At 42.6% G+C, this 27,568-nt stretch overlaps 1 protein-coding gene across 1 annotated transcript; it reads left to right on the top strand.

Moving 5' to 3' along the window:
• Positions 1-11,460: 11,460 nt before the first annotated feature.
• On the top strand, positions 11,461-17,841 carry IL26 (interleukin 26). The gene is made up of 5 exons (XM_075428802.1): positions 11,461-11,631; positions 11,999-12,055; positions 13,451-13,582; positions 17,604-17,669; positions 17,755-17,841. Exons 1-5 carry the CDS (start codon positions 11,461-11,463, stop codon positions 17,839-17,841), a joined length of 513 nt encoding a protein of 170 aa, XP_075284917.1.
• Positions 17,842-27,568: the final 9,727 nt, after the last annotated feature.

Genomic DNA, 27,568 nt, shown 5'->3' on the forward strand with positions numbered 1-27,568 from the left:
CATGTATTGAGTTACTTATACTACAAAGAAAAGATGGAAGATTTCAACACAGATGTTACGATGGGAGTGATATATTGAACTGCTACTATAAAAGTCTTATCCTAGAAAGTCCAACGTATTGACACTTACTTGGGAAGCAGAGGTTCCAAAATAAAATTTAGACACTGCTTGTCATTTCAGTGACCTTCTTTGGGTTTTTTTGGTTTAAAACTGCCCAGGCTTTGTCTTAGGTTAATACTTATCAAATTTGTCACTAAAATTTCTGGTTTGACAAACCTTTCTCCTTTTGTAGTTGTCCTTTAGAATGTGACTCCTGCCAGTCTTTAATAACTGAAGAAAATTCAGATTCTCTCTCTTTTTCATATTTTATTCCCCCCCCCAAAGAAAAAGATAACGGAGATTTTAGGTAGATAATCCCAGATTTAGGCATTATCAACTCTGATGCTCGTTTTTATTCTGGTAACTCAAGAATGGAGAATACTTGTTTGTCAAGCACAGCATTTGTCAAACAATATAATTATTTTATAGGCATTAACTTCTCAACTTCAACGCAGTGATCATTGCTCCTGCATGTAACAGAAGTTTCATTAAGTTTAGAAGAGCTTCTTGGTTTGATAGGACCATGTGTGTCTCAGAAAATGCAAGACAGTTACTTGCACATGAAATGTATGGTTTAACTGGACATGTGAGGTTGAAGCCTCCAAAACAGGGAGCTGCTCAGCCTTGGCATTGTGCTCTCATTTTTAATCTGTCCATGAGTCAGTTGTTACATGACTAAGACCTCTGCCCAGTGACTGGGAACACAAAACATATCAATGACCAAGACTCTGATCCTGCAACTTGGTAAAACACTACAAGTTTTCCTTGTTTTGATAATAGCCTTGTATGAGTCATCTGCCCTAGCTTTTGTGCTGGAAAGCTTGTTAGTGAAGTCTCAGGTGCTGCCCGCAGACCCCCGCAGAGCCCATCTATAGCTTCGTCAGTAGGAAGGATGCTAGGAAGATGAGGGGAGGTGTCCTCTGAGGGTCTGGCCCTTGTATCAGCCCCAGCTGATGAGCACAGACTCAGACATCCAACCTCCAGTGGCCTATGGTTGGGTGTGACAAGTCACAGGTGTGGACTTCAGGGCATTATGTTGCTCAAGGGTCAAGCTACTGGCAAGAGAAAGAACGAGAAACAAGCAGCTTTGTCTGTGCCATTTACTTTGGCAACCTTTTGACAGTAAGAATGTAAATTTAGATATTGTTTTTAATTTCTTAACTGTTTTCCATTGGTACTTTTTACTCTACTTGCAGTTATGAACTTCAGTTTATGTTGGTAACCCAGTGACATTGGAAATGAATAAATAAAGAAGAATGTGTTTTAGGTGAGATGAACACGTGAGGGTTCTCTGAAAATAGGAAGAAGGGAGCAACTCATCTTTTCTAGACTTCTGAAAAGTAAAACAGAGAATTTCTTAGAGCTGCAGTATGAAGTTTTGGCTGGGAGGATTCGATTTATGCAGTAACCTCATTATCAGAACCAAGATAAGAGAGAGGTTGCAGGTTGATAAATTATCTCCTGTTCTTTGCTGTGTGGTTAGAGGAGTGTATGATAAAAAAATGTTTGTTTTTCGGAAGTGACAGATTAGTAAAAATAAACCTCAGTATGTTCAGAGGCTTGGGCAAACAGTTCAGACCTGGGATATTTGCAGGGCTTGCCTGTCATTTTTGGAGCCGGCTGGCTGAATAACACGGCAACAAATCTGATTTTTGTGGAACTGCTAAGCTGAATGAAGGGAAATCTGCTAGAGAAATGCTGCTTCCGAGGAAAGGAATTCTCATGTGGAAAAATTTGTTTTCAGATAATCTAATCTAAACCTGGAAATGTGAGGAGACATGTTACTGTCCCTGAAGAACTTCTTTGGTGTCTGGTATTGGGTCAATAGTCACTAAAGTTTGCAGTCAGACAGATAAAAGCTTCTTTCCAAATCAGTACAAGTACTGAAAGATTTTATTACAAGTGGGAAAAAAGTCATTAAAATCAAGGCTGCCTTGTGATTTTCCCAGTCCACAGAGAGGGGTATAGATTTAAACTCTTTCTGCTGAAGTAACAAATGCAAATAATCAGAAGAGCGATGACAAAGGATTTTTTTTCTTTTTTTTTTTTTTTTAGCAAATTGTATCTCTGGAGCTTTAATTAAGACTGGAAGCCTTTTTCCATTGGATTTTTTTTTTTTTTTCTGCTGGTAGAAAACGGGTTTTGTGAAGAGATTAATGTCTTTGATGCTTTTCTACATTAGCAGTGATTTTCTCCTGGAAACTCAAAAACTGTAAAACCCAGTACTGGTATTAAATAGTGGAAAAAAAAGAAAAAGAAAAAAAAAGATTCCGTTGGTAGTTCACTGAAAACTACAGGTGCATAGTTTAAAAAGTGATGGATAGCTATTTTCATATGGAGATTATCAACACCTTTCTAATTAGTTTCACTTCAGTTCTACAAGCATATTAGATGATTTAAACTTCTGTCACAGTTACAAAATTGATCAGATGTATGAAAGTTTGTGAAGTCAATGCTCAGGTCTCTAATTGTACTTTTGCACCTAAGAATTCCCTAAAAACTTGACTAAATTGATGAATATTAAGAGATGGAATATTTCTGATTTGTTCAAGAAGCTCTCAAAGAAAGTGTTTCTTAAAACGTCTCTTCCAAGATTTAAAACATTGTGCATGTTTTTATGTATTGTGCTACAGACTAAGTAAAGAGTAAAGCTGAAAAATAGGCTAAAGAGTGAAACTTGACAACCAAGCTACATCCAAAATTAGAAGTAACCAGTATTTTATTTTTTCCTAAGTTTCTAAAATAAATTGCAAATACTGTAGGAAATGTGAACTTCATTATTATCTCCTTGGTCTCTAGATCTAACCACTATCACCATTAATACCTCCTGAATTAGATTTAGTTGTATTAATTACAATAAGCAATGCTACCTTTTAGATGGTAACACAAAGTTTCCCCATTGTTTTAACTGGAAAAAACCCTCAAAATTTCTGTGATCTGAAGTGAAAAATTCAATGCATTTTTCGACATGTGGCATCTGTTCTTTCTCTCTAAGTGCTACTTTTACTTTGTGATATTTTGTTTTTCTATGATTTTTAGGAGTCTTGGTAATACAATCTCTTCTTTAGAAATACTGCCAGCAAGAAACCCGGATTTTACTCCACCTACAGGTACTTCTCCAGTGCTCATATATGTGGCACATGCCACAGGATTTCACAAGCTTTGAAAAATGAACCTGTCATGAGTATTTTATTATTTGGCTCCTATATCTTTTCTAGCAAAAAGGTGCCAGATGTGATCATACCTGATGATTAAATAAGTAAATTTTCCACAAAAAATGCCCCTACTGATGAGATTCCTTGAAAGCACCACTTCACAAAGAAGACAGATACACACTGGGAAGCGGAGAAGCCTGGAGATATGAAGGGGTTGTTGAACAAAAGCTGGGGAGATGACACCATGGCAGCAATCTCTGACTGAAGGTCACATACATTTCAGGGCTTGAGGACTACTTCCAGAGGAAATGCAACTGAGGGAAGCACCTTTTTTACCAATATGTTTAAGTTCACTGGACGGTGAACAGCACGCAGCTGCCTCTGTCTGCTCAATTAATGTCTTAAACAATGTTCTTTTCCTACACCAAGAAATATTTCCAGGATGGAGGCTGTAGTTTATACAGCTTCACTATCTTCTAGCCCAGCTCCCAGTTGATGTTACTCATAGAGCTGTATGGACACTATTGCCAAGATGCTCAAGGATGTCCTGGGTTAAGAGAAGAGAGAGGGAAAATCCTTTAAAAATTAAATTTAAAAAGGGAAGCAAGCAAGAAGGGTAAGAAAAATCAGAGGGAGAAAGAAACCTGAAATATGGTGCACAAAGTTAGAAGGAAAGAGAAGCTTTTCAGTATAAGAGTGATACTGTGCAAACTGACCCACTTCTACCAGCCTAGCAGCTGTGGGCATCTTCCTCCCCCAGAACTGGGCCCGGGTTTCCATCCGGTTTGCTTTTTCCTGTCATAATTTTAGTACAGCCTTCTTATAAAGCCATGATGAAATTGCAAGAAAAAGCACGTCACAGATTCTTGAACACTCCTCTGTGTGGCATGAGAAAATGAAGAGTTTGGAATAGCTGCCTGCCTACGTGGGCGAGCTGAGCTGTCTGTTATTGCCAAGCACATCTGAACACTCTGCAATAATATCGCTGTACAGGGATTTCCTAGTGTGAGTCTGGTGGTGGCAGACGAATGTTTTCTAGAGAGTTTGGGGACTGAATCACCGTCGTTAAGCGAGATCACTTGACTGGTTGATGGGAATGATGTGAACATACTCAAACACTTTTTCGTATCTCTTTCTTTCATAATCTCTTTTCTCAAATACAAGACAACAAGAATGTGAACAATAAAAGCTATATACACAAAGGTTTTATGTCAAATTGAGTGACTTGTCTAGCCATGAAGTGATTACTGGTTTTTAGTTACACAGCTGGAGACCTTTGAAAGGCATCCTGAGGTATTCAGGGAGTGCTGAGCATTCTTTTAAAGCAGCTAATCGTTGTCCAGAAAAATTACTACTGCTTTGAAAACTTATATTATTGTCTATTTTCTGTGCACAGAGGCAAATTTTAGTTTTAGTACCTTGTTGATTTCAAACTAGACCCTGAATATACTCTGTATTCTGTATCTGAAAAGACTGAATGTGCTGAGACCTTCCTATCAGATGGCTGAAGTAAAACTAGCTTGACAGACCAGTTGGCCATCTGTAACCATACTGAAACACAGAACTAGGCAAGTAGTGCAGGGAGATCCAGCACATGAACCAGTCTGTGCCGTTTCTTGAAGAAGAGAGTAGATTAATAGTACTCTCTATAGCAATTCACATTTGCGGCTTACCCAAAAGATGTTACTCATAAAGTGCAAAGAGATGCAAATGCCCAGAGGAAATGTAATTGGGTTTGGGTTTTGGTTTTTTTATTTTTTGGTTTGGTTTGTCTTCTTCATCTAGGTTTGAGTCTGATCTCTGCTTTACTTAATGCCTTAAAATTTTTATGAATTTCATCTAAGATGTAGAGTGAAAAATTCTGAGTGTGCTGGATATGTGGCCCTAATGGTGGAGGGCTGCAGAGATAATTAAGGGACTAGAGCATCTTCCATCTGAGGAGAAGCTGTGAGAGCTGAGACTGTTCAACCTGGAGAAAAGCAGGGTCAGGGAGATCCTTTAATGTGTATAAATACCTTAGAGGAGGGGGGAAATAAAGAAGAGTGAGCCAGGCTCCTCTCAGTGGTGCCCCGTGACAGGGCAAGAAGCAACAGCCACAAATTAAAACATATGAAATTCCATCTGAAAACAATAAAACAGTATTTTACTGTGGGGGTGACCAAACATGGGCACAGGTTGCCCAGAGCAGTAGTGGAGTCCAATCTTTGGAGATAATCAAAACCTGGCGGGTGTCCTGGTGACGGAGGATGCGGAGAAGGCAGAGCTACTGAATGCCTTCTTTGCTTCAGTCTTCAGTGCTAAGACTGGCCCTCAGGAATCCCAGGCCCCGGAGGTAAGAGAAGAAGCCTACAAAGAGGAATACTTTCCCTTGGTTGAGGAGGACTGTGTGAGGGATCGCTTAAGTGATCTGGATGTCCACAATTCCATGGGCCCCGATGGAATGCACCCACGAGTGCTGAGGGAGCTGGCGGATGTCATTGCTGAGCCACTCTCCATCATCTTTGAGAGGTCCTGGAGGACAGGAGAGGTGCCCGAGGACTGGAGAAAGGCCAATGTCACTCCAATCTTCAAAAAGGGCAAGAAGGAGGACCCAGGGAACTACAGGCCGGTCAGCCTCACCTCCATCCCGGGAAAGGTGATGGAGCAGCTTATTCTGGAGGCCATCATGAAGCAAGTGGAAGAAAAGAAGGTTATCAGGAGTAGTCAGCATGGATTCACCAAGGGGAAATCATGCCTGACCAATCTGATAGCTTTCTACGATGACATGACTGGCTGGGTAGATGAAGGGAGAGCCGTGGATGTTGTCTACCTGGACTTCAGCAAGGCTTTCGACACGGTCTCCCATGATATCCTCCTGGGGAAGCTGAGGAAGTGTGGGCTGGATGAGTGGTCAGTGAAGTGGATAGAGAACTGGCTGAATGGCAGAACTCAGAGGGTTGTCATCAGCGGCGCTGAGTCTAGTTGGAGGCTGGTGACAAGTGGTGTCCCTCAGGGGTCAGTACTGGGCTCAGTCTTGTTTAACGTCTTCATCAACGACCTGGATGAAGAGTTAGAATGTACCCTCAGCAAGTTTGCTGACGACACCAAACTGGGAGGTGTGGTAGATACACCAGAAGGCTGTGCTGCCATTCAGTGTGACCTGGATAGGCTGGAAAGCTGGGCAGAGAGGAACCTGATGAGGTTCAACAAGGGCAAATGCAGGGTCCTGCACCTGGGGAGGAACAACCTCATGCACCAGTACAGGCTTGGGGTGGACCTGCTGGAGAGCAGCTCTGCGGAGAGGGACCTGGATGTCCTGGTGGACGACAGGTTAACCATGAGCCAGCAGTGTGCCCTGGCTGCCAAGAAAGCCAATGGGATCCTGGGGTGCATCAAGAAGAGTGTGGCCAGCAGGACGAGGGAGGTTCTCCTTCCCCTCTACACTGCCCTGGTGAGGCCTCATCTGGAGTACTGTGTCCAGTTCTGGGCTCCCCAGTTCAAGAAAGATGAAGAGCTACTGGAGAGAGTCCAGCGGAGGGCTACAAGGATGGTGAGGGGACTGGAGCATCTCCCCTACGAGGAAAGGTTGAGGGAACTGGGCTTGTTCAGCCTGAAGAAGAGAAGGCTGAGAGGGGACCTTATAAATGCCTACAAATATCTGAAGGGTGGGTGTCAGGAGGATGGGGCCAAGCTCTTTTCAGTGGTGCCCAGTGACAGGACAAGGGGCAATGGGCACAAACTGAGGCACAGGAAGTTCCGTCTGAACATGAGGAAGAACTTCTTCCCTCTGAGGGTGACGGAGCACTGGAACAGGCTGCCCAGGGACGTTGTGGAGTCTCCTTCTCTGGAGATATTCAAGACCCGCCTGGACAAGGTCCTGTGCAGCCTGCTGTAGATGACCCTGCTTCGGCAGGGGGGTTGGACTAGATGACCCACAGAGGTCCCTTCCAAGCCCTACTATTCTGTGATATTGTGTGATATTCTGTGATATTCTGACTGGAGATAACCCTGGGCAACTGGCTCTAGGTGATCCTGCTTGAGCAGGGAGGTTGCACAAGATGACTTCCGAAGGTGCCTTCCAACCTCAACCTTTGTTTCTTCTCAACAAATGCAGCTGAGAAGCACTGCTAAAGGCACCACACAGTGTGGGTGTGTGATGGGAACAAATGTAGTGATTTCCTAGATAGGGATGAGAAAAGCACCAGACTGACATCCCATCTTAGGCATCAAATATTTTTAGCCTTTTTTACACTGTCCACATTTCAGTTATGGAGGCATTTTTCCTATCCCAAGCAGTATATGTACAATATTTAAGCAGAAGCTGTTAGTACCATCTGTTCATGCTATTCTGTTGATTCCCTGCCTTTTATGACTGTTGAGGCTGGTGGCAGTGAATTGTCGGGTGCCTATGTGCTGGGTTTACATGGGTGATTTAGGTACACTTAGGTACCCATGTGTGAAAACTTCGCTTGTAATTGGTCAGTAATTGTACAAAATCTCTAGAAACTCCAAAGGTTCCTATTATAATAATAGAAGATTACAACAAACAGTGTTCAAACACTAGTGGGTATTTTGTGCTTACTTTTGTGCCTGTATTAATTACGACCATTCACATCAGTTCTGGATGCTCAGAGCTGCTCCACTCCAAACTTCTCTCTCAAATGGAGGCACTAGAGTATCTCAGTTTTTTGTGTCTTATACTAATATTGTCACCCTCAGTTTTTGGAAAATCTCACCAGACTTTGTTGTTACTCATAAAGTCATATTTCTGAGCACAAATACTGCAGCTCTTCATGTAGACCTATTATTTTTCAGAAACCAAAGTGAGTTAAACAGGGTAAGGGAACAAAAGATATAGTAACAAACAGTCTTAAGAGACAGCATAACATTAGCAGCAACCAAGCAAATATGAGCAACGTTTATAGGAAGTACACGACTAATTTAGTTCTAGTTGTACTAACAGGAAATAAAATAAACAGAAAATGTGAAAGGTGAGAAGATTCAGAAGTAAGAAACTAGATGAGGGTTTTTATGGATGGAGATCAGAAAATGAATGTTACCTTAAATAGACTAACGGAACTTTGCAGCAGTGGTAGATGTATCTGTTCATTTTACACAAATCAAGAGAATTTAATTTTAATAATATCTACTGAATTCATACTGATCAAAACAATTCCACGTTTCACAATACAGCGGTGAAGAAAGGATCTTATCCAGGCTAGTGGTCTCACGCATTTATGCAGAGCACAGGTCACACACAGCCTTCTTTGAAATTTAGTCCCTAGCCAAGATAAATCAGGAAAGATTTTTTTTTCTAATAGGTTTTTTCTTAATCTTTTTTCTTAGTTATTTTCTTTCTCTTTCATTCTCATGATCATAAAATTTACACATTTTGTATTAATGTAACACATTAGCTTTGCATGTGTTAGCAGTATTGTATTGTTCTTTAAGTATTCATTGATATTGTACATGTAAAATTTTCCATACTGAGAGAGCCCATTTTCTTTGGAGCAGACTCCTTGAACTCCTGTGGTTCCCAGCCTAGGTATGGAAGTCAACTTTCTTGATGGTGTTTGTTGTTGTTGTCCTCAGACTGGCTCTGGATATATCAGTTCCACTACTCCTACAAAGCTTTGCAGATCTTTGCTGTATTCATTGCTAAAAGGGCTGGAGTCCCTGACTTTGTTTCATCCTCTGCTTCATCTGACTTTAAAATACTGAATAATACTGGTTCTTTGGTATTGTATATTATTTACACCATAATTATGACTGAGCGTCAAACTGGCACTAAAATCCAGTGTACAAAGCGCTACACGAGACCCCAGAAGAAAGGACAATCTTTGTTCTGAACAAGGAACATATGAGAAAGTTAAAGAATATTGGCTATTCTCTGACTAGTAATTAAGTCAGAACATCAAAAAAGGTGGAAATGTTACCAATTTTACAGGATTGGATATTAAATGATACCCACCATCCTTCTATGACAGGAAAGATAAGAAAGCCCTATTTCCTTTTTATCTTATTTTTTTTTTAAGATGGTCACCATGTATCTGCATCCATCTACATCTTATTACACAACTCAGTTGAGAAGTTAGCCAATTCAGTAAGATGTTTGCTGATTCACGTGCGGAGGTCTCTAGAGCCCAACACAACGGTGTCGCTGCTACAGCCATCTAAGTTGATAGGAGCTCACAGAACAGACAAAATGAAACTTGTGGGCTCAAGGGTTTTCCAGCAACGTCGGAAGTTTCAGAGCTGTTGAAAATTATTGATTTTCTTGTGAAAAGGCATTACAGACAGGCTACATGACCCATTTATTCCATTTAGAGGAAAATCGTTGACCAGGGTGTACCACACCTTGGGGAACCCAAGGCAGTTTTGAATTCTGACTCTAGTCTTGCTATCACCCGAGATCCTCTTCTAGGAACAAACTAGGAGTAAGTGGCTAATATGCTGTCCTCGTACCTAGTATGCTGAGGTTTGGTGCACCTCATCTGGCAAGCCTGAGAGCATTTAGAGAGTTTAAGTACAGACCACAGTTCAAATGATCACTAAAATGCACATAGGGCCACAGGTCTCCGTTGTCTCCACTTTCCAAAAGTTTAAGCTCTCCTCCCCCTATTGGTCCTTTTTGTTACTGGACCCCATCAGCACTTCAGTGCTGGTGAACCTACTGGGGTGTGTGGATGGTCCTGTGATAAAATGCATTTCCCAGAGCTGTTATAGGCTGGATCCTTGCAGCTGGGTGTGAGTCCAGCTTGGCCTGGAGGCTGCATGCATGTTTGTTTGTGTAAATGGCCAGTGGGATCAAGGCTGGGTGAGTTTATTATCCAGCTCATCTCACCATTCTTCTTCGCGAAGCCAGCTCATGCGCCTGGCACAGGCATGTTAGTGGTGCCATAGAGGGTCATACAGCTCTGCCGCTGGTTCTGGCAACTCAAGGTCCTTTGGAGTGGTATTACCTGTAGTTTACATAATTTTCTCTGATCTGTTTAAGCCCTTCTGTGTTGCTCTTGGAACGTTAAAGGAGTAAAGAACTCTGTCCTGGGTGAACATTTCAAGAGCTTGCTTTTACTTCCAGCCAAAATGGTACCGCTGTAGGCTGAAGTATTGCTATGCTGGACCAAAAACTGCTTTCTCCCTCTTCTTGCATACACCACAGACAGTCCCAGGGGTCTTGACATTTGACTTACATCCTTCCTTGGCTTAACAACCTCACATTGTTGGTGTCACTTCAGCATTTCCAAGTTGGTGTGAAGTTCCTTGCATACCTGGAGTAGTACCTGAGAAACCCTCAGCATTCGACTGCCTCAGAAACAGGACAGAGACATTGACTGCGCAATCTCTGTTTGAGCAACTTTGTAGAAAAGTGACCATCCAACATTATGGTTTTGCGTTTACCACATCTGTGGTGGGTGTGCTTGGACCTCGCACATTATTTACCAGTGCTCATGGCTCTTGGTGGACTCATGAGGCAGCTTGATAGCCAGGTATGTCCCGGTCCTTGAACAGAGCCCTTGCTGGAGCCCTCCCTTTCACACTAAACAGCCAGCTGTTTCTACCAGGGCAAATCCTGCCCTGGCAAGAGACTAATTACAGACATTAAAATATGCAGCAAACCCCTTTGTTACTTGCTGCTGTACCCCCAAAAGAAAACAATTCTGGAAGACTGGACAGTGAAGTTTTAAAGGCAGTGCTGTCCAACTTCCTTATAGATGACTGATTTTCTAATGCTTCTAAGGGTAAATTAGTGAAGATTTTTTTCTCTCCAGACTGTTACCTTTCAGAAAAGTGCTGCCATAAGGTTTTGTGGAAAAATCAAAAAAATTTTTCACACTTTTGGTGTGCTTCGTTACGAAACCAAACTAACCAGCTCAACTACTTTTCTTCACTTGACCATCACTTAAATGAAAGAAGAATTCTCACAAGAGAGGGAAGTTCTTTCTTGGAAACCTTGACCCTGCTGCCAGTAAATATGGAGATATCATTTAGAAAAACGTCACAGATGATTGTGGTCAAATTTGTTGAAAGTGGAGCAAGATGTATAAAACGCGCAGCAACAATACTGATCAGCCAGCACACGAGCAATAGGTTATCTACGTGAGCATCTCAGTGCAGAAGCTGCTTTGAGGGTTAACAAAATTAGGTTAACCTCCGTCATCTAACCAGTCTTGCTGTATCACATACGCTGCTGTGACTGTAGAGGCACGAAGATTTGGGAGTGAAGATGAAAGTAGATCCTATTTTCAGATCTGGGCGTTTTTTAGTTCTGCTTTGTCTTTTCACTGTGGAAGGCAAAAAGTCACCTACAGGAAAGCATACCTGCCGAAAAGGACTCCTATCCCAAGTGACAGAGAACCTGTATATCAAGGCAACTAGTTTAAAATCATCTGTTCCTGTAAGTTGATCCCACTAGGTGAAAAGTTTGTTTTATTTGTATATGCTTCTTTACCAGCTTGATTACTGAGCACCTGGAAACTTTAACAAGCTGAATAATCTCTACGGTCCTGAGAGACAGGGCACGCTGCTACTCCTTTTGTAAAGACAGGAAAAAAGAAGATGCATAGAGAAGTGGGATGAGTTCGCCATGTAGTTTGCCATGGAAGAAATTTATAGCTAGGCTGTGATTGTAACACGGATTTGCTGAGTCCTCATCCTACATCTGAAGAAGATGATGATGATGATTGTCAAGTTTTGCACAAACCAGACTTAAAACTCTGCCTCCCTTCATCTGCTTAGGTTAATTAACACTTTATATTTTACAGAAGGATCTCATCAAGAACACAAGACTGCTTGAAAAGACAACAAAAATGCTGTTTATGGTAAGATTTATACTACTGGTTTTCCATTTCCTTACTTTGATTTTCCTTTGGTCAGTAGAGATAGGAATGCATGATCAAAAGGAATGACAGCCGACACAAAAATCACTTGTGTTTAGTTGGGAAGGACATCGTATTTATGAGAGCCATACGTTTAATGAAGTCCTCCACTAAGAGGAAGAGTGTTATCTCTGTCCCATAGAAAGAGATGTTCCTCTGCAACACGAGGGCAGTTGAGTGTGGTACAGGGAGAAAGAGGTGGATTTGGAAAGCCTGGCTGGAGGCGCTTCTCTGTAGGCAGTTGCAATAGTGCTCCCCCAGGAGAGTTGGGGTGAGGGCGTTTGCTGTGTCAGGGAGGAGTGTGCTTGTGGCAGCACTTGCTCACATGAGGGACAGGGCCACAGCCAGCGTCCTGGCAGCTGAGGCACCTTCTGTTGAGGGTGTGTGATACTGTGGACAGCCCAGGGATGCTGCAGAGCAGCCAGGACAGCCAAGGAGCTGCTTTGGGCTTTGACCTCTGCAGGTGCACTGGAAGAGAGGGGTCAGAGTTCCCCATTGTGATTCAACATGGCAGTGAGCCACTAAACTTGGGATGTCTGTTTGTAAGTGACTACAAGTGTGTGAGATATTTTAGCTTCCTTACCACAAAGATTAGTCAGTGGGGCCAAAGGAGTCAATTTGTCCTGAAGTAGAGACCTACTGGCCTTTGAACTCCCCTGGATCTCATTGATTACCTTGGAAGTGAAGGATCCTTGCTTGCCTGTGGGACCTACACATGGACACCTGTATTTTGGTGGTTTAATCTGCAGCTTCATTCCCTTCTTGGTGGGAATTTCACACCTGATACTTGGTTCCATTGCCTAAAAATAGGCATATAGCCATTTGAAATACCTTTGGCTATCGAAGAGATCACACAGGCCAGGCTGATACAGCACAGGGGGTACAGGATGACTGGTGTCTTCTGGAGCAGCAGCTGAGGATGGGTAGGATACCCTACAGCATCTCAAAAAGTATGGGAGACTGACGTGGAGGAATGGATCAATGACACCCACAATGACTCCTAAAATTTGGCCAAGATGGTCTGACTTAACTCCGCAGTTTATCTCGCTTTTATTCTTTGTGTGTTAAATAGATTTGTTAGTGTTACTTCTGTTCATGGTTGGTCTTATGAATGTTCCTTTGGCTGGCAGCACAGCATCCTCCTGCCTTTCCTTCAGAAATGACAGGGGTACATTGAGCTGTTTAAAAGGAAGCAATCCAATGTGATACCAAAATCTGTGAAAATGTTTTTATTGATTACACAGTTTCTAAACACATATTTTTATGAGGCTGAAGTTATAGGCTGAAGTTGACATGTGAGGTTGTCATTTGGCAACTCTTTACCTGCTTTGTTTTCAGACAAACTGCAGTGTTCGAGATCAGCTCCTCTCCTTCTATGTGAAAAATGTTTTCAGTCATCCTGGAGTAGGAAGTGACAAGCTGTACATTATTAGTGCCTTCCAGGTCCTGCAAGCGAACATGAACGCCTGTGTGAGTACATTCCTGAGAGCCAAACTAACTCTGTCTGGCTGGAAGGCTAGGGGAGGGCTCCGTCTCAGTTTTTCAGCAGACAGAGAGGGTGATTCAGAGTCATGGTGTGCCCCACATCTCAGAGGACCCAGCTTCCCAAGGGCTTCCTTGCTGGGGCCAGGGAAGTTGAACACCGCTCATTTCCTCCCAGAGTGAGCTTGCAGGGAGCGGGCAAGGTGGTAGAGATGCCATGGAGATAAGCCACTTCCCTGCTGATGATGTCACTTTGTGCTGCTCTCTCAGCACCAAAGCTGCAAAGAGACAGGGTAATTACAAGGAGAAATGTGTCTTCTCAGGTTTCCACAGTGTAACACCAGTTATGCTTTCCTTCTTCAACAGCGTACTCACTGGAGGTGTGTAATCTTTACTCACATGTCATCTCTGCTCCTTCATACTGAGTTTTGAAAGAGCTGGTGGTGTCTCACGAGTAAGCAGGGACTGCAAATATGCAGCACATTGAAGCAGTTTCCATGTGTCAGCTATGCCCACAGCCAGAGCTGTCAGGGAGTGGTGCTGCCCACAGGCAAAATGTCCCTGGAGTGGATCTGGGTGTCCCAGGGAAGAGGCCCTTTTGCAAACAGCATGTAATCATCCCACCCTGTAAACAACAACAGGACAGCAGTTAAAGCTGACTTTTGCCCATGCTAATGTGCATACTACCATACTAGGATGCCAAGAGGACACTGTCACTTGTGGGTCATTTCTCATCTAATTTGTAAGGGCAGATGAATAACAACAGGGTGTGCCTTAAAACTTTAAGTCCTGTGGCTATTTTTTTTCCCTAAACCTGCAGTCCTCACAAGTCACTGTGTCCCAAAAAGTGAAATGTGACTTAGGGTGAAATATAGCCATGGATATCCAGGCAAATGTCTATAGTAATTTTAAAAAGTGAGGGAAGAATGAGAAGTCAATGAAATGTTGATGAATTAAACCTTGTCTAATCTGAATTGTACGGTAGCATGAAACGAGAGGAGATTGCTTCTACATGCACACAAATATTTGCAATGCAAAAATAAGCAGCTTCAGAGATCTCTGCAGAATTATAGCTCAGAACACAACTGGAATATTTGTATAATGTAAAAAATTCAAATCTCAGTGGGAGAAAACTCTATCAGCTTTCAGGTTCTGCATTTGAAACCATGCTAAACAGTTACAATTTACAGTCATTATTCACAGCATTCAACACACTGCTGTGGTTATCTGTGTGTGTCAAAATTCCAGATTTTGTGTGCTGTAATATATTTTACAGAGATTACATTTTCGTCTGGAAAAGCAATTACACCCTATACAAGTACTGGTATGTACTGTGGAGTTCAGACAGTCAACTGTGACTAAATTCAGAATATCAGTTATTCTGAAATGCATCCAGTGACTGGAGCTTACTATATAACTTAGTACTACATTTGCTTCTGTGTTCTATGGAGCCAAAATGCTGCAGATTTGTCAAAGCTCGTACATTGTTTTTCACAATTAGTGGCAGTGTTTTATGCAACACAAGTCTAAACATAACAATTCACATTTCTGGATCTTAAAAAATACTGGTAGGAGAAAAAAGACTTCCTCTGGTAGTGGAAAAACAATAGCTCTTTGAAAAATGATGGCTTGTCGTGATTTCTAGGAGACATCTCATTTCTGGAAACTAACATTTTAGAAAGTATTCATATTAATTCAAAGCCAACAATACAATACCCTATGAAAGAATAATGGAAACTGTGAACAGAATGAAAGTAATAGATCCTTTGCTAATACCAAGTTTGGGATTTCTCCATCACAGTATTCCTCGATAAATTAGAAAACTCATTCACCCATCTACATAAGCTCTTCAATTTCCATTATCTATGTTTATCAGAAGGGGTTTCCACCATGACAACATACTTATGTAATGAATTTGTTATCTTTCAAGGACAGAATTCTTTGTACAACTGAGGGAAATAGTGATACCTTTATAAACACACCCACTCTATATTCTTTCGTAAACTCAGGCTCTAATTCAGCCAGCTTGGGGTATGCACGCTATTTAAAAAATCGTAAAAATATTTATTGCCAAACCACTTCCAAAGACTTTGTACTATATTATTTTTATGATTATCACTCTGCTAGTTCTTGGTTTTGTCCAAAGAAAGACAAATTAATATTTTCCAATAATTTAGGAGCCAGAGTCCTGTTTTTCAAAAAGGCATAGGTATTAAAGTCTCTGTATCCCTTTTCTGCAGTGAAATCCGGCTCTTTCATTTAGAGTACAACTGCATGGTAAAGGGAACAAATATTTCTCCTTGGATACTTGGAGCATCCACCTGAAGTGCCACTTGTCTCAGCAAAAGCTTGTTTACTTGCTCATGTGTCCTATTGAATTGGCAACATTGCCGAGAACAGGATGAAATTGCTTCTGAGGATGGACTTCTGTTCCCACAGAAGTAGCAGATGATGGAAGCTTCTCTTTGCATTTGAGTGGAGTGCAGAAAGGCACTATATTCACTGCAGGATTTTTAATCATTGCTTTGTTGTTGCAGGCAGAGCTTGTAGACCTCTAACAGAGCTTACAGCATCGCTCACAATGAGTGAGCTTACTTGCTTGCTCATTTGTTTACTTGCTCTTTTTGCAGGAAGAACAGAGTTTGTAATGTGTATTACCACTCAAGACAGTATAGTCATTTAAGGTAATTTCTGCCACCGAATTATTTCTGTGGAAATCTGCATCATACAAGCTAACCTTAAAAAAAAAACCAAAAAAAAACCAACCCAAGTCAGAAAGAACTGCCCTAGTTAAAAGATTTTTAAAAGTTTACAAGTTGGAGTTGCTTTTATTTACATTTTCACCCTGCAAGGTGACTTTAAGAAGCACGAAAGGTGACTTGAAAGAGAAAATATTTGTTGCTCCTTTTTAAAATATCTGTGTGAGGTAGGAAGAAGGACTAACCATCTGTTTCAGCAGAGTCACTTCTTTTCAAAAGAGTTGAGGACCTTTGCCTTTTTCCTTTTCAAACATGTTGTCCTTATTTGTATATTGGAAAACATCATAGTTTTACATTTTTTCCCTGAAAGAATGATTCTCTCCCTTGGAAAGCCCAGATAGCTGGGGAGTCAGCAAGCTGTGTTGCTGAGGCAGCTCATCCAGGCAGCTCCAAAAAGCCCAGCTGAACCAGTTTTGGCCATCATTGAAGAGAAGGACTTGGGGGTACCGGTGGATGAGAAGCTCAACATGAGCCAGCAATGTATGCTTGCAGCCCAGAAAGCCAACCGTATCCTGGGCTGCATCAAGAGAAACGTGGCCAGCAGGTCGAGGGAGGGGATTCTCCCCCTCTACTCCGCTCTCGTGAGACCCCACCTGAAGCACTGCATCCAGCTCTGGAGCCCCCAACATAAGAAGGATGTGGATGTGTTGGAGCAGGTCCAGAGGAGGGCCACGAAGACGATCAGAGGGCTGGAGTACCTCTCCTACAAGGACAGGCTGAGAGAGTTGGGACTGTTCAGCCTGGAGAAGAGAAGGCTCCGGGGTGACCTTATAGCAGCCTTCCAGTACCTGAAGGGGGCCTATGGGAAGGATGGAGAGGGACTTTTCACAAGGGTGTGTAGTGATAGGACAAGGGGGAATGGCTGTAAACTAAAAGAGGGCAGATGTAGATTAGATATTGGGAAGAAATTCTTCACCGTGAGGGTGGTGAAACATTGGAACAGGTTGCCCAGAGAAGTTGTGGATGCCCCCTCCCTGGAAGTATTCAAGGCCAGGCTGGAGGAGGCTCTGAGCAACCTGGCCTAGTGGAAGGTATCCCTGCTCATAGCAGTGGGGTTGGAACCAGATGATCTTTAAGGTCCCTTCCAACCCTTACCATTCTACGGTTGATGATTAAACGACGCTGAGTTCACACATTCTACCAGTAGTCCTAGGGTGCCACACTGTGGGTTGGACTCTTCCTCACCACTATGGTTTTACATCAGCGTCTTTACTGGAACAAGCTCTTTTGGTTTCTTTTCATCCCTTCAGCTTCCATGTGCTCCATCCACAAGGTTAACGTCTGCTGTCAAAAAACTAAAGAAAACGTTTCTTAAGGTAAGAGCAGGAGGTGCTGGCTCCCAGCTGCACTGTTCAGGGGCTGTGGGTGGTTTCTTTTCTAACATCTTTATCTTCTCTACAGCTTGGAGAGAAGGGAATCTACAAGGCCATCCATGAACTGGATATTCTTCTTCCCTGGATTCAGGCCTACATACAAACCATCATATGAAGAACAAGGAAGCGACAAACAGCATGCCGCTTCTGTGCTAACAAAAGATCCTTACCCAAAAGGCATGAAAATCAACCGAGTGCTGGATGTACAATGGGCCTGGAAGTAACTCCATCCTATTGAAGGAAAGCCTCTGTAATACAGTGGCATAAAGAAGGATTTTTTTCAAGAGCTTTCATGGTTGGCCTGGCACAGCTGCTACACCTGTCCTGCAGTACGAGAGCAGTCCCTAGGGCAGTCACAGCATCTTCTGGTCCTGCCTGACTTCCAGCTGTCATGTAGGCAGCCCCTGGACACATTGCACGAGCGTGACTTGAATTCTGCTACTATGCGGATCAGACAAAATGTCCCATATGCCACAGGCATGATCTAGCCATGCCTTGTGCCACCCTGTGTGATTACAATTCAAAACAACGAGGACCACTTTTGAAGATCCCTCCCCTAAGCTATACTTTTTTTTTTTTTTGTTATAGCTGTAGAACAGTACACACAAGCAGTTCTACATACAAATAAGAAAATTAATTATATACCGCTTATCATTATTAATTTAAGGTAATAATTGATCCCTAATAAACGTACTCTAATTAATGTCAAAATTTTGGTCTATGACTCATGCATGACCTTCAGAGGTCATATGCTCTACATGCGCTCACACAGTGCAGAAAACACAATAAATGGATTGTCTTTGACTAGGACTGTAAAATGATTGGAGAGAGGTTTATGGGAAGTGGTTACTCAAATGATGGTAGTGGTTTCCAAACTATCTTTGATACAGTGCAGAATCAAGATGTAGTTTATTTTTCTCACATTTTTAAAGATTTATGAGAAGAAACTATCTAGGTGATTAAAATATTCCCAATTTGTATGTTTGCACTTCCACAGGGGTGACATTCTGCAAAATTTCAGATCCCAGTGCTAGTGTGACAGGAGCATTGAATACATTGGTGTGCTGACACTGAAGAACATGAGCCAGTTCCTCCTCTGCCTTGTGGCCTTCTGCAGCTCAGGGGTGGTCTGTGACAGGTGATCTTTTGATTCCAGGGTCCAACTACATGTACTCTCTGAACAGGCTATGGTCAGTGCACCTTCATTTTTGTTCTTTCAGGGACCACTCAGAAACTCCCTGGGGTCCCTGTAGAGGTGGTAGCTAGAGCAGTATAAGGAGGCCTGACTATTTCCACTCCTAAGTTTGTGAAAGGGCCACCACTGCTGCTACTGTGCTGTTGATCTTCATCCAGGTGAGAGCTTAGTGGCTGGTGAGGGTTGAGGAGAGATCTCATCTCTTCTTTAAGCTTGCAAATCACTGACAAGCATCCTGGAGGGGAGAAAGCATGAAGCTATGAGTGAATCCTGTTTGTGACCTGCTTCTGCTAGGATCAGAGCTACATGCTAGCCCATACTCCAGCAGTTCCTTACAACCCCACCTCACCTCTCGCTGCCTGCAAACTGTGTGTGACTTGTCCTTTCTGATGCCTCAGAGACCTGGAGCGTGTCTGCCTTTCTCTTCCAGCCTCTTCTGTAGTTTTGCAACGCACTGCATCAGAACTGGCCACTTGTATCAAAAGCCAAAGAAAAGCAATACCAAATTGCAATGTGCAAGTTACGCATTAGTACCCTCTAATTTATTAAGCAAAATGACGGAGGCCATCATTTTTGGAACCTACCAAAGCATTCAGCAAATCTCAGCAACAGGAGCTTCTGATGACAATATACTATTTTTAAGCACTGGTTGTTTATATAACAAATGATCTCAGACAGATGCAAAGGCTTATCTTCAGTGAGAACACAAGGCAATTTCTTTATACTTACGTTTAATATGAAGATTGGTGGAATAAAGACATGGGCCTTCAGCACAAGCAATGACCTGTTATACCATTGACGTTCTAGTTGTGTATTCCAGCAATTAACATCAAGGAATTATATTAGTTAAATGTTGAAATATAGGACAACAACAGTCTCTGCTGTGGACAATTCTCAGGTAAATTCCATTTATAGTTGCTCTTATTGTTGCTCTTCTGAAGTTGGGAAATCAGTTATGCATACAAAAGGATATATGATACAGGACCTGCCCCCTCCCTGGAAGTGTTCAAGGCCAGGTTGGATGGAGGTCTGAGCAACCTGGTCTAGTGGAGGGTGTCCGTGCTCATGGCAGGGGGGTTGGAACCAGATGATCTTTAAGGTCCCTTCCAACCCTTACCATTCTATGATTCTATGATTCTATGAATAAACCAATGCTACCTCTCACGTAACTAGTCAGATGGTGACTGAAAGCTTCCCTAACAGGTTTTATATTTTTTTGAGCTGCCTCATTTTCGCATCATTGATCTCCAGCTTCCTCAGCTATTGACATGAAAGAACAGAGCTTGGGAATAGACTGCCCAGGTGACCATGGTAGGAGAAAAAGAGAAGAATGAGATAAATTCAGTTGCAAACTGTCTTATAAAAACAAGTCAGTAAATAATTCTCAAAAAAACTCAACAAAAGATAAAATTATAAAAGGACCCAATCAGAGAGGAATATATAATCTGCTATAATTGTTCCTAATACTTTGCCACTGTAAATTGAAACCTGTTCCCTGTGAAGCATAATAGATATGCCTGAAAAAAATGTTCTTATGCTTAGACTTTCTTACTCTTGGAGACAGCAAACCTGATATGCCATCCTACCTGCTGATTTTAAATTTGATAGGGACCTGCCAATTCAGAACGTATATAGAGTAATGTATAAAAGGTGCAGGTGAAGCGAGGAAGGCTGCCTTACGCCCCTTATTCCAGAGGAATACCAGCTGCAGTTAATGCCTTGCATGTTTAGCAGTGAGACATGGATTTAATAGTCTGTTTTATTAGTAGTCATATTATTTCATTATTTGTTATTTTATTACTAGTTGCAGTATGTGACACATCAGGTTTTGTTGCAGTACCTTACCAGGCAATTGTATTTCATTCGAGGAAACTACAGTATAAAACAAACGAAGTCTGGACATAGCATTCCTGGCTCAGAGGAGTTGCCTTGGAGTTATTTAGATCTTACTGAATTTCCTTTTTTTTGCTGTTTTGGAACACTCTCCTTATGCAGTAAGATGACACCTAGGAGGCTAATGAGACCGAAATGCAGTCCTAACTCGCACTTTTAGATTTCATGAAACCTGTTGTTGCCAAAAAAGCGCATGGAGAAGACTCAGGGAAAGCCAACCCAGTGTTTTAATCAACAGGAGGCTGCAGAGACAGACCAGGGCAGACACAGGACCCCACTACCTGAAAGGGCAGGACCCATCCTGGCCACACATGGCTGGAGCAGGAGCCGGAAGGTTTCCCGGTGTGCAGTGCTCATTCCAGGGTGAGCTGGGCAACAGGGGCACATGAGGAAAGGGAGGTGTAACTGGCTGAGGGTACGTTCGCTTGCTCACTTCCTCACCCCTAAGAGCATAGCTCTGTCGTATCAAATATTCACCCTGCAGATGAACAGGCATCCAAATCCCAACATCCCATGGAGTCAATATTCAACATCAGCTTGCAGGGTCAGGGAAAACGTCAAACTAACACGAGAGGGTTGCAGCACAAGAGAAACTTTTTTCAATTAAAACCGAAATGGTTAGTTAGAGGGACAGTGGCAAAGGTGGTACATTTTACATCATGGTCTTCTTCAAGTAAGTAATTTAATTTTCATTTAATGTGGTGTCCTTTCTTGTGGATCTGTTCACACAGCTTATCCATTTGCTTGTGAGATTTAGGTTTACATTCTATTTTAATGTTTTTTTTGTCTGAACTGTAGTGTATGGAATAGAAAACTGACTGGGCGCATGGCCTCATCAGCCTTCATCCAACATCACCGTCCAGTCCTCGCCGTTGGCAGGGAGCAGCAGCAGGAGGGGGCTGTTGCTTTTCAGTCATAGAAGGGAGCCAGTGACACCTGCAGACAGAAAAACTTCCACGTTTGATTTGGAGGATCCACGGGCAATGTTTTCAGGTGATTGAGGTTGCTGAAGATTTTTCATGTGGAATTTTTGCTGAACTACCAGCTCCAGTCAGTGGGATTTTCAGGTTTTTTTCCTCCCCTCATGGATGTTCAGAGTTGGAAAAGAAAAACTCCAGAAGTGGTCGACAGTGACTGTGTGTGGATTATTTGTGTTTTCTGCTGTGCTAAGGTGCGAAGGTGGATATGAACTCTGTGGCTAAAAATAATTTCACAAAATGAGCACAGCTGCCTGTTTTTCAAAAGGATGCAAAAGTACGCAGGTGACACACAGAGGTAGATGAACTTTGAAATGGACCTAAGTGGATCAGATACCTAATTTTTAGAGATTCCAGATGGATTTAAACAATTTGTCTCATTATGTAGCAACCCACAAGTAACACCTTCTTCCCCGGTGACCGGTGCGGTGGCCCATGGCGGAGGGGTGAGGAAGGGCAAGCCTAACCACCACGCTGCATTCCCGGGGGTCAGCCTTTGGGCATGGTGCATGCCTTCATGCAGTAATGCAAATCATATTTCCAGAGCAATTAAACAGTCCCGAATGAAAGGTTAAATATGGCACCTGCAAAATAAAGGTTGTTCTTTAACAGAGAAGTCTTGCGATAAATGACAGATGCCATATACAGGCCACTTAGCAACAAATATGTTGTACCTTCACAAAAACATAGCAAAATAATTAGTAGTAAGTATATTTAACTGATGGTTTGAAGTAAAATGTAGACAAAAGCTTAATGCCTTTTAAAACTGAACGAGTAACGGAAAGCTTTTTAATTTCTCAGATGAAACTCTAGGTGTCACTCTTAGAAAACAAGACTCGCATTGCTCTCAGTTTACTTCTGACTTCAGTTGATGGAGAAAGCGTTAGAGCATATTTCGTGAGTAATTTGCTTGGAAAGAAAACTGAGATAGATATGTAGTTGGATTAGAAGGTTTTTTTTTTTAAAAAAAAAATCAGTTGCCACAAACGTAGAATTGAAATTAGAAACTTGGGGGCAGAAAGATAGGCATATAACCAGAGACTAGGGTTATAAGTCAGATATGAACTCCATCCCTAGTTTTACTACAGAATTCCTGTGTGACCATAGGCCAGTTACTTCATTAAGGTTCTGTTCTCCTTTGGCAAATGGAAAAACTATTTATTGATTATTTGCCTAAGTTAATTTACTTGCATATAGAAATCCTCAGAAGGAAATTAATTCCTGTGTAGTGTTAATTGTCACAATTGCTAAGCTTCTCTTGTCTTATCTCATGTGTTTTGGTCTTTTTGGCGTAGTGACTCTTATTACACAGAAGAAGGTATTTTGTGACTGTTACTGCAAAGGGAAGAATGAAAAATATGTGGCTGTGTATTAAAATTGTCACTAGCTCATAACATCTTGAAAAACACTGATCTAGTGGAAAATGGCAGCTGCACATGCAGTTTTGGTGTTATGTAAATAATACAGCAACAGTCAGCAAAGACAACAATTTCCATCACAGACAAGACCATGTATAAATTTCCTCTGTTTTCACTGAAGTGCTGTTTTCTATGAAGTGCAAAACATTCAGAGTAGAGACTATCCCTTAATAAGTAACTTCTGCTATAACCAGAACCATCTACAGCAAATTCCTGATCTCAGCTGGAGCTCTGAGGTGAGGTTATAATGTTGTCCTTAGCAAACGCTGGGGTAGTTTTCCTCAAATCACATTAGAAGGAAAACAATTTTTTCTGAACCATGGGAATAAGAGTGGGATTTAGACAGTGATGTGATTTGTGTTGGATTTGGCCATTTGGTCTCTGTTTCTTCACACCCACAACATATACCAATTTCTAGAGACTGCAGTAGCAGCTTCCTCTCCACAGAGGCGCATGGCCAAAGGTGAAATGCATGGACTTTTGGTCTAGTGATTGATAAGATGCTACCCAAAATAGCCACCTGTAGCCACCAAGCCCAGGTATCACTTGAGTCATCTTCCCCTGCAATAACTGCGAGGCGTTTGATGACAGCGAGCTGTGAAGAGAAAGGATGCCCGAGCAGCCAGTGCTGTTACGGGAACAGAAAGCTACATCAATGCTTGCACAACCATGCTGTGGTCACCCTGTAGCTTCCCCCGTCGCTAGCCAAGCTTCTTTGTATTGTAAATAATGACTGCTGCAGGGATACCTGCTCCTGAAAACCAACAGGAGCTGCTGAGCTGTGGGAGACTCACTCTCCAGGAGCACATGTGGAGAATGGTCTTACCTTATATTCAATTTTCACTTCAAAATCAGTATTTACCTTGGTATTCCTATTCTGTTGTCTCCAGTGGAAGAGCGATTAGGAAATGTAAAGGCAGGCTGTAGGTCTGACAAGCATTGCCAGAGGGAAAAGGGAGGTAATGGAAATACAATACCATCAAGCGAAGCTGGAGACTATCACGGAATAAACATGTTGGTGACAAATGTCAGGAGTAGATTTGAATGCTAAATTGCAAAACAATACAAATAATGCTATTTCACTCCCATGGATGGGTTACAGCTCTGAAAGGCAACAATAATCATAAAACAACAGGGCTACAGGGTAAATGAGGCTGGCAGGGGCCTCTGGAGGCCTCTGGTCTGACCTCCTGCTCAAAGCAGGGTCCACCAGGAGGTTGGACCAGGCTACCCAAGGCTTTATCCAGTTGGGTCTTGAAAATCTCTGATAGGAGCCACAGAAGGCTGACTTTGAAGGGCCAGTGCACCATTTCTGGACAGGGTAAAGCATTACGGAACTGAATGCAGCCACAGTGTGAGCACTGGGACCATGCAGCTGCAGAGATGCTGTCCCATCACCAAACCATGCACATCACACCTGGCAGCTGTCTTGTTTGTCCTGGCAAACCCACATCTGTGGCCAGATGTAACTAAATCGAATATAGTCCCATGGTGACTGTCAGCCATCAGTGCCTTCATGAAGAGGGCAGCTGAAGGACAAGGACCTTTGTTTCCATAGTAAAAAGGAAAAATACGAACAACTGTTTGGTCACAAAATGTTTAAGAGAGGTGAATGATGAACTGCAGGTGATCGTCAAGTCCTGAAGGAGAAAAGGATTGAATGAATTTTAAAATAGAAGACAGACATTTCTCTTTTGGTAAGTTGTTTCTGAAGAAGATTGCAGGCCCCTCACCACTGATGATGGTTTTCATCTGAAATGAACAGAGATGGGCAGAAACGGGATGCATACTCAGGGACCCCGCAGGCCAAGGCTACTGTTCTTGCGAGGGCAGGTTAGAAACAAAGGAAAGTGGTGGAAACCAGCCTGCTCCTGCTCTTCTCCTTGAGGGATGGGCACCAACAGGGAGATTTTTCCTATATAGCCCCTAAAAGAGTTGTGCGTATCTCCTTGCTCCTCTGCCATTGACTCTGGCTGGCCCCAGAGTGCCTCCCCTCCTAGCCCCAGGTCATAGTGCCCTTTCTGGAGAGGTGTCACCTCCTGGTGAGGGAAACGATCTTTCTGGCTCAGCGACCTGCCAAAGCAGTGGAAGAACATTCCACACTAAAATATTTAAGTAATAACAGCTACCTGATTACCATTCCCTGATTTTTGAATTCTCAGAGAGGATCTGAATTTAACATGGTTTAGTGAGAGAGGGTGCGTAAAGGGCGAAGGAACTGGCAGAATCTGACGTGGGAATGTGCAAGAAGAAGAGTGACAACAGGTGAGTAGGGGAGCCTGGGGTGTTCAGCTCTCAGCCTTAGCTTCAATGTGTTGCTGTGTTTTACACATTAAAAAAAAATCTTTTTTAAAGATAGGAGGAAGCAGAGCTTCCAGCAGCCAGAGTTGCAGAGGAAATAATGAAATTCAATCAGAGGTTGTGAAGGAGGTTGTATATAAATACTAATTTCATTACTGGTGTAAAAGGAGTGTCCAGAATAGTCTATCATTGTGATAGTGGCAGCGGCAGGTCATGCAATTTTCAAATAGTGAGAGGGCAACATAATATTTCTTCTGAAAAGGATAAAATTAATTTTCTTTAAATAAAGCTGAGGGACATTCTCAGGAGATTCTTGCCATTTCCACAGTTGGCTCTGATTCTGGAGATGCCTGTATTCACTTTGTGCTTTTTTAATTATCTCAGAAATTAGTTCATTAATGGCAATTCATCCTGTCTGAACCGCACAGAAAAGTTGCTTATAAGTTTGGAGGAAGATCATGCAGTTTGACTGCTTCTTTGAAGCACATGCTCAGATGCAGTACCCCACAGTGCTGAAGCGGTGGCATCAAAAGCTGTGCTGTTTTCTATCCAGGCAGGAGTTGAAATCTGCAGAAGTCACTCTCCCATTGAAGAAGGTCTGCAGGCGTTTGTTGAAGGAGCTCCACTGAAGCTGTCAATAATGTTATCACAGACATTACAGTGGAAGTTGAAATTTTTCTTTTAGACCAAAGATGCTAGACAGAAAACTCTCTTGGGCCACACTTGTTGCTTCTGCAGCAGCAGTAAACACGGTCCGTTCCAACATTCTCCACAAAACCACTGGCCATGATGACCTGAGAAACAGAAAAAAGGAACTTCTCTAGGACGCTGCCTGGCCTTGGGGTCAGCAGCTGTGCTTCCTGCCTGCTTCAGCCTCAGATGCCATCACCAGCAAAACTTCGGCAGCCAGTCGCGAATGCAGGTGGTTTGCCATGTCTCCTGATCTGCCAGAATGCCAACTGAACAAGCTGAATGCTGCAAACATTTTATTTGTAGCTTAGTCAGTTAACTGGTGAGCCCAGTGGGCCAGTGTCATCTGGGTACACAAAATTTAATTTTCCTTTGAGGTGTGTGCAGGTTTGGTTTTGCTTTTCAAACAGTCTTTTAGTCAATTACCATATTTTTCTTCTCTTTAAGGCCTCAAAAAACTCTTTACATGTATGACATAAGAAGAGTTTTGGGTTCTTAGTGTGCATCACTTGTTAACGTTAACCGATAGGTGCTTTTCATTCCACTTTCCTCCAGCGCTGTGCGTTTAAGTCGTTTTGGCACTCATGGTGCAACCATGCTTCTGACTGAGCTAATGAGAAGGAAATAGCTTCTCTCAAGAAATGGAGGTTTTTTGGTTGCTTGTTTCTCCTAAAACTGCAACAAGCAGTAGTTAACAACAAAACACATTGCAGTGATTTTATCATTGCAGGTGAAGCTTGGTAGCCCATGTCCATCATTAATACAGCATCATCAATTATTTCCTATTTTCTCCCTCACTGCCTGAAAGAAGAAGTGATTTATGCCAGCCCAGCTCATTGTCCCTAACCACAAACGAAGAACCCGCTGACGTCTCCTAGACAAATTTTGTCATGTCAGTGTAAATGTTTTCTCTGTTCCTGTATAACGATTAGGGAATAACCAGTAGCGCTTTCCAGGTGATGAAGAAAGCTTGTAGAGATAAACCACAGGCGCGGTAAATTAGTCACTTGATAAAACTACTTACAATCGGGCCTCCTAGATGTGAGGAAAAAAATTTTTCGTGAATGAGAAACCACACGCTGTCAGTGGAAAAGGCAGCCTGTTTTATTACCCGCAGCAGGGGAAACAGCGTTTCACGTACGATGCTGCCCTGTGAGGGCTTGCGGATGTGAATCCCAAGCTGGTGGACAACTACGGAGGCGGCAACTGGGGAAGGGTAGCCCACACCAGCCATCAATTCAGAGTTTCTCGGGTGGGTATCAGGCATCGCCCCCACTCCTGGGAGGCTCCCCTGCTCTCTCCTTCCTCCCCTGCATGGAGGGCAGCCGCAGGGTGGATGGTGGTGGGGTGGCCACACTGCTTCTCGGT

Source organism: Opisthocomus hoazin, chromosome 8 (assembly GCF_030867145.1).
Source record: "Opisthocomus hoazin isolate bOpiHoa1 chromosome 8, bOpiHoa1.hap1, whole genome shotgun sequence".
NCBI lineage: Eukaryota > Metazoa > Chordata > Aves > Opisthocomiformes > Opisthocomidae > Opisthocomus > Opisthocomus hoazin.

Bases quoted from the DNA above. Each gene is read 5' to 3' on its own strand.
- IL26 (XM_075428802.1), top strand. From the start codon at position 11,461: ATGAAAGTAGATCCTATTTTCAGATCTGGGCGTTTTTTAGTTCTGCTT. The intron at 11,632-11,998 runs GTAAGTTGATCC...TATATTTTACAG, and splicing joins GTTTAAAATCATCTGTTCCT to AAGGATCTCATCAAGAACAC. The intron at 17,670-17,754 runs GTAAGAGCAGGA...TCTTCTCTACAG, and splicing joins TAAAGAAAACGTTTCTTAAG to CTTGGAGAGAAGGGAATCTA.